General features: G+C 35.0%; 1 protein-coding gene across 1 annotated transcript; it reads left to right on the top strand.

Annotated features, from left to right (window-relative positions):
• Positions 1 to 3,916: 3,916 nt before the first annotated feature.
• On the top strand, positions 3,917 to 6,118 carry LOC110884429 (probable WRKY transcription factor 33). Its single transcript, XM_022132139.2, has 4 exons — positions 3,917 to 4,341; positions 4,430 to 4,552; positions 4,794 to 5,338; positions 5,510 to 6,118. The coding sequence occupies exons 1-4, from the start codon at positions 4,090 to 4,092 to the stop codon at positions 6,015 to 6,017; spliced, it is 1,428 nt and encodes a 475-aa protein (XP_021987831.1). The 5' UTR covers positions 3,917 to 4,089; the 3' UTR covers positions 6,018 to 6,118.
• Positions 6,119 to 6,695: the final 577 nt, after the last annotated feature.

Raw genomic sequence — 6,695 nt, forward strand, 5'->3', positions numbered from 1 at the left:
GAGATGAGCAAAAGTCAACTAAAAGTAGTAGCAAGTTGTCAAGGTTAGGGTTCCACCCCTGGCTTAAACAACTTTGTTCCGACTTTTATTAGAAAGAGTGACGAAAATCCGCGTTAAAGTATGGACTTCACTCCTGGTTCAACGCGAATTCTCGCGTTTTATAGATAAATATAGATCAAACAAGTAATTTAGTCGACAGTTTTGCGGTTTTCACACCTAATCCCGATTGAGTCACTTGTCGTTGTCTGAAAATTCTAGTGCAGTGGTAGTGTAAAGTAAGCGGGAAATAACAGGATATAGCACAAAGCTCGGTCTGTTGGTTCCTAACTATAATCTAGGTCTCTAAGACTTCGACCCGGACTAGGTCGAGTCTATCCTAATTCCCTATAGTTATGGCTCTGATACCAATCTGTCACACCCCAACCGATGGCAGAATCATCGAGGCATGGCACTGAGCGAAACAGATTGTCCAGAAGTTTCCATAACAATTATTATTACTATTCAATTTATGTAATACGTCCCATACCGTACCTTAAATAGCAAACAAATTATTATAGATAACATCAAGTCAAATATTCTGTTCCGACAACTCAGATTTTAAATATAAAAATTATTCAAATGCTTCTAGAGACTCGATCTGCAAGATCTACAGACAACTATGCTCTAGACACTTATTTTAAGCTCGTCTTCCTAGCAGGTAAGCATCCTAATTGCCTGTCACATACGTTAAAATAAAGTCAATACATAAAATTTAAAGGTGAGTATACTCGAACCCTTTTTGCTTTAGCACTTTTGGGTGTTACATACGTTACTTATTCCAAATCACAATCGAACACCCTACTCAATTACTTTAAACGCTAACTGTTACCGCATGTATTACGTGACAAAATGAATGCTTGTTGTTATGTTTACATGTGGAATGTTGTCTACCTGCCTTAACGACGATAGTACTATAGTTTGGACTCAGCACCCGTTCACACGGGGGTTGTTAAGGACAATTACTTGCATGGATTACGGTGGTAATCATGTATTGCGAACTGCCTCGGGCAGTCAACCCGCAGTCATTGGTATCGATAGATCCATGTCGATAATTAACATGCTTCGTTTTCCTCTGTGTACGTCTTCGTTATGCGTAAACTATTTCGAACTCTATATGCTATTATCAAACTTGTATGCTCACCTTTACATTTTATGTATTGACTTTATAAACATCTTGCGCCTCGGGTACGAAAAGCCCACCGCTTTTTCGCTTTGCGCTTCGCGCCTCAATTTTAGACCTTGTTGCTTTTGTGCGCCTCTCGCTTTTTAAAACCAAATGTATGAGTTAGCTTATAGAGAGTAAAGCGATCAGCTGACAATTCGGATGTTAATAATCTCGTAGATGTTGAAATGTTGAGTTAGTGAGCTAGTGGTGTTAGTTAGTTGTTTCATGTTCATAGCAATAACTAAATTCATGTGGCATTCCGTATCGCATTGGTTATGATATGGTTTTTAGATCTTTAGGAATGGGAATTAATAACTTTAGCAATGGAGTTAATATGATCGCGTTGATTTGCTGCCACGGGAAACTGTATAAGAATTAAGAACAGTAGCATCTCAAGATCCAGTAGGTTAAAGCTCATGCATCTAACTGGGATAAGAACTATTGAATTATTTGTAGATTTCTGCATAGGCTATCATCACTTTATATAAATTCCTGATAGTGGGTTACAAGATCAATTATGTATAAGTACCGTTGAGAGGTGACATTAATTTTTTGCTGCCATAATTAACTTATCAAAAGCGCACTAGGCACACATCTAGGCTCTCAGGCAAGGCAATGGAGGCCGTTGCTCTGAGGTAGACGTTAGTGTCTTTGAAAAGCGCACAACAGGTGTGCGCCTTCCTCTAGACGCAAGGTGATGTTAGGCGATTTCTTTTATATCTGGAAGTTGAAAAGATTTTCTTTTCCTCTTTCTGTCCTGAGTCTTTTGTCTTAAGATTTTTCTTTTTATCTATTTAACCCTAAAACCGACTTCTTTATCTCTCACACCATTTGCCGCAGTCCCTGCCTTTTCTTATTGCATACACTTCTAGAAGTTAATTATATTTTCCTTTTTATGACAAGATTTATATTAAATATCTTATGTTATTGACTATCGTAATGGCGGATTAAAACCTAACAAAACTTATCCATTAAGCTACTGATAATTGAACGGTCCTTTTTATATTCAGAACCTAACACTCTTGGTTTTAAAAACGTTAGATGGAACCCAAATTCGTTCCAACAAATTAAAAGTCGTTTTTTACTTTTGTTGACCCGAACCCTTTGGGCCAACAAAAGCTTACGGTAACTAGAGTTAAATAAACGAAAATAAAATAAATAAAAATAACAAACAAAACTACAAATATTTTTTCAAATGGTAATACTTTCATTTAAAAGTTTCTTAATTGGTAAGATTTTATCACAAGCAAATTTATTTTCTTCTGTGAAAAAAAAACATAATATTTGTCTTGTATGGCCGATCACCATACAAAATATATGTACAATACTTGAATTGTAAGTATAGTGTAAAAGATGATACTTTGATAAAACTCTTTTTTTGTACCGAATAAAGATTATGGTCTCTTATCCATTTTGATTATAAACTTCTATATATATATATATGTTTTTTTTCTAATATTATGTTTGTTGTTAAAAATTATATAGGTGCGGAACTTGCAATCCCAGGTGGAAAGGTTAAATAAACGATTCGAAGAGGCGCAACAATCCCACGTTGACATGTTACAAAACCGAGTCGAAGAGATGCAACAACAAATGAGAGAAGATATGCAACGACAAATGGCCGAGTTTATGAAACAATTTGGTAATCCTAGCAATCCTCCACCATAGTTTAGTTTCTGTTTGTTGTCTTTTGCGGTTGAACTTGTAATTTGACAACGGTGTCATATTTTGTGGTTGAATTTGTAATTTGACAACCGTGTCTTATTGTGGTTGAACTTGTAGTTAGAAAACCATGTTGTATTTTGTGGACGAACTTTAGTTCCTAATGGTATCGTATTTAGGTTTTTTATTGGATTTTTTTTCTGCATTTTTAGTAGAAAAAATCTGGATTTTTTACTTTTTTTATATTTTTTTATTAAAAAGTTTTTAGTCGGAAGTTGGTGGGAAGAGAAGTTAGAAAATCTGGTCGGAAAACAGTAGGTACACGGTGGTCGGAAAATAGTATGAAAACAGTAGTCGGAAAGTTGTCGGAAAACTGTGGTTGGGACTTTGTCGGAAAACCGTAGGAACATGGTTGTCGGAAAACCGTAGGTACATGGTTGTCGGAAAACCGTAGGTACACGGTGGTCGGAAAATAGTAGGAAACCGTGGTCGGAAAGCTGTAGGAAAATTGTGGTCGGTACTTTGTCGGAAATAGTAACCTCTTTTTTTTGTCGGAAATTTGTCGCCAATTTAGTCGGATACTTGTCGGAAATCTTTTCCTACAAGGCTTTTTCCTACAAATGTATTTCTGTCGGAAACTGGTCGGAAACGCCGTTTTCCGACAAAAACCTTGGTCGGAAATGAGACATTTTTTTAGTAGTGAATAAAATATTTATAGGAAGTGTGATTGAAAATAAAGTTCATGAAAAATATGTATGACAATCTTCAAAAAATTGCATTCTAGTGATCATTCATTAAATGTTTGTGGTTGAAAAGTTCTCTATCACTCTTAACTGTCACTATCTTTAAAAGCAAATGATCATGTAATGGTCCAGAGACGGGGGGTTCAGTTCTTTCTTCAACAGTTCAACTCACCCGTTCTACTTAATCCCCAAGTCTAAGTTTGACCAAAGAAATAGTCAACCGTCAAATTTCTTATTCTTGTTCCACAAAATCTAACCTTCCCAGAAGCCAACAAAACACCAAATTCAAACCATTTAAATGCTGGTTCCCAGATCTTCTAAACCCAAAAAAACAAACACAATCTAGAGATCTTCCTTTGTAATCTTTGTCTTTCCAAAACTTTTGACTATTTTTCCTACCAATAATAGATAAAAAGTCAAAACTTGTATCAATACATTTTGGTTTTGCAAACTTTCAAGTTTCAAGAAAGAAAAAACATCATGGATTCTTCAGGAAGAAGATTGAGCACCTCTGCTTCGATTTCACGACACCAAATATTTTCTTATTATAATTCTTTTAGTAATCTTGTTTCAAATGACACCATGAATGAAGAACTGAATTCGAGTTTGTTTAATTTCGACAACGAAATTGATAGTTCAAATCAGTTTCTTACACCCTTTTCACCTTCTTCTTTCATCCCTACATACCCAAATCAGTTCTTTGATTCTCCTTCTTTCCTATTCAATTCTAATGTAAGTTTTTGTTTCCAAAAACTCATGACTTTTTATTTCTTCAAAATGGTTTTAAATTTTAATGTGATTGACTTAATGTTTGCTGCAGATTATTTCAACTCCAGCATCAGGGAATTATTTTGGTTATGATATTGAAGAGGGAAAAACAAATGTTTCTGATTTAGTTTCTCGATCGCAAACGAGTCCTGCTACCATTTCTAGAAACAAGATGGTATGCAATTTCCTTAGTTTTGAAAAGTCCATAAATTTAGTAGTTGGCTTTTCAATCAGAAGGTGAAACCTTGAGGATAGTTATAGAGACGATAATATTGGTCCTCTCTATGCATATTGATATGTTGACCTTTTGGTTAAATGTTCTAGTTCTTGCTTTTCATTTCTGTAATCAGGATTGTGTTATATAATAAATCTATTTTAGAGGTTGAAGTTTGTTATCTTTCTTGTTTGTGGTACAGGAGGATTCTTTGAAAAGTCAAGTTCTAGATTGGAATGGCAAAAGTGAACCCAAACAAATTGGCTTCTCCATGGAAATCAGCAAAATAAAACCAGAACCAGAATCACTACACTCTCCTCATAAAGGTTGCAAGTTGTACCCAATTCAAGCTAGCAAAACACAAAGCAAGTTTGAAGATGGTTATAACTGGAGAAAATACGGTCAAAAACAAGTCAAAGGAAGCAACAAACCGCGTAGTTACTACAAGTGTAGTTATCCTGATTGTCCATCTAAGAAGAAAGTGGAGAAGGACTTAAACGGGTATATCGCTCAAGTTATTTACAAAGGGAAGCATAATCATCCAATGCCACATAACATGAAGACATTATTGTTAAACTCGACCGAAAACACAATGTTTGATTACTCTATTGATAAAAATCGTTTTGAGTCCTCTTCTCAAAATTCCTTCGCTTCTTTTGGGGAAGACGAGTATGATCAAGACTCTTCGCTTAGCAAATCGGGCAATGACTATGAAAATGAGACCGACTTTCCCAACGCTAAGAGATGGTAAAGTTACATTCTTTTATATACACATCACTTTGGTTGTGGACCAAACTTACTTTCATTTTCACTTTGTTATAAATGAGAAAAAAGTACTTATTTTGGTCTTGCTAAGTGAATAAAAGATGTCTTTTGTCCGCTCTAGGTTATAAAGTCTTTTTTACCTTTCTATTGCAGGAAAATAGACGAGGCTGAGAGTGAAGAAATAGCGTATGTTGGGAGTAAAGCTGTTCAAGAACCGAAGGTAGTTATTCAAATGAAAAGTGAGATCGATATTCTTGATGATGGATATAAATGGAGGAAATATGGACAAAAAGTAGTTAAAGGAAATCCAAACCCAAGAAGCTACTACAAATGCACAAACATAGGTTGCCCTGTGCGAAAGCTTGTGGAACGAGCTTCACATGATTTACAATCTGTGATCATAACTTATGAAGCTAAACACAACCATGGTGTACCTTCACGTGGTGTTGGCAGTTATGCCACCACCCAACCACCTAAGTCTAGCACCACAAAGGCTAGCAACCACTGCAAGACCGAGACATCTATGTATTTGCCAGACTACTCGTATAATGTTCAATCCAATGATTTTGGTTTCATGGAAACTTCATATCCGAATCAAGATTGGATTAGGGAGAAGTTTAAGGAAGAACCACAAAATGACTTCATCTACAACTCATTTTAGACATAACTCATGATGATGATGCTTGAATTTATTGTAACATTATGTACAAAATTTGACCTTTATAAGTGAAAAATACTACCCAAAGCCAATTTACATGAAAATTTCGTTTGAAAAATTGAAAATTTGGATTAGTAGGTTGTGTTTCGTGATCTGCAACATGTGAGCCGACATCTAAACTCTCTTGTACTTTACCAATAGCTATTAGATGGTGTAAAGCTATTGAATGACTATGCGATTGAACTAATGAACGATCATTTACCTAACCAAAGTTACGTGTCAAATATGTGTATATATAAAAAATGTTTAGAGTCTATGTGTCGTTGTAAATACGTCAAGGGGTTGTTGTATCAAGATTGAAAGTATGTAATTGTACATATGTATGTAGGTGTCGATCTATGAATTGACGCATCTGTAATTGTGATTGGTATATAGTCGATCCTGGAACACAGTCAAAGGGATACAACCCTAATAAAAAGAATCATCTAAGTTTTATTGTGTTAATCTTGTTATTTATATTAAAGTTCTGGCAAGATATGCAAAGAGGTGAAATAAACAGCATCAACTTTATTTTCAAAACTTGAATCTTTGTAAGACTTATAATAATATATAACATCACCTTTTGTTATGAATTCTTAGTTTTGAACAATAATATGCGTTTCAAATTTGGCAACTTACGTA

Source organism: Helianthus annuus, chromosome 10 (genome assembly GCF_002127325.2).
Source record: "Helianthus annuus cultivar XRQ/B chromosome 10, HanXRQr2.0-SUNRISE, whole genome shotgun sequence".
Lineage (NCBI taxonomy): Eukaryota > Viridiplantae > Streptophyta > Magnoliopsida > Asterales > Asteraceae > Helianthus > Helianthus annuus.

Bases quoted from the DNA above. Each gene is read 5' to 3' on its own strand.
- LOC110884429 (XM_022132139.2), top strand. From the start codon at position 4,090: ATGGATTCTTCAGGAAGAAGATTGAGCACCTCTGCTTCGATTTCACGA. The intron at 4,342-4,429 runs GTAAGTTTTTGT...TGTTTGCTGCAG, and splicing joins CTTTCCTATTCAATTCTAAT to ATTATTTCAACTCCAGCATC. The intron at 5,339-5,509 runs GTAAAGTTACAT...TTTCTATTGCAG, and splicing joins TTTCCCAACGCTAAGAGATG to GAAAATAGACGAGGCTGAGA.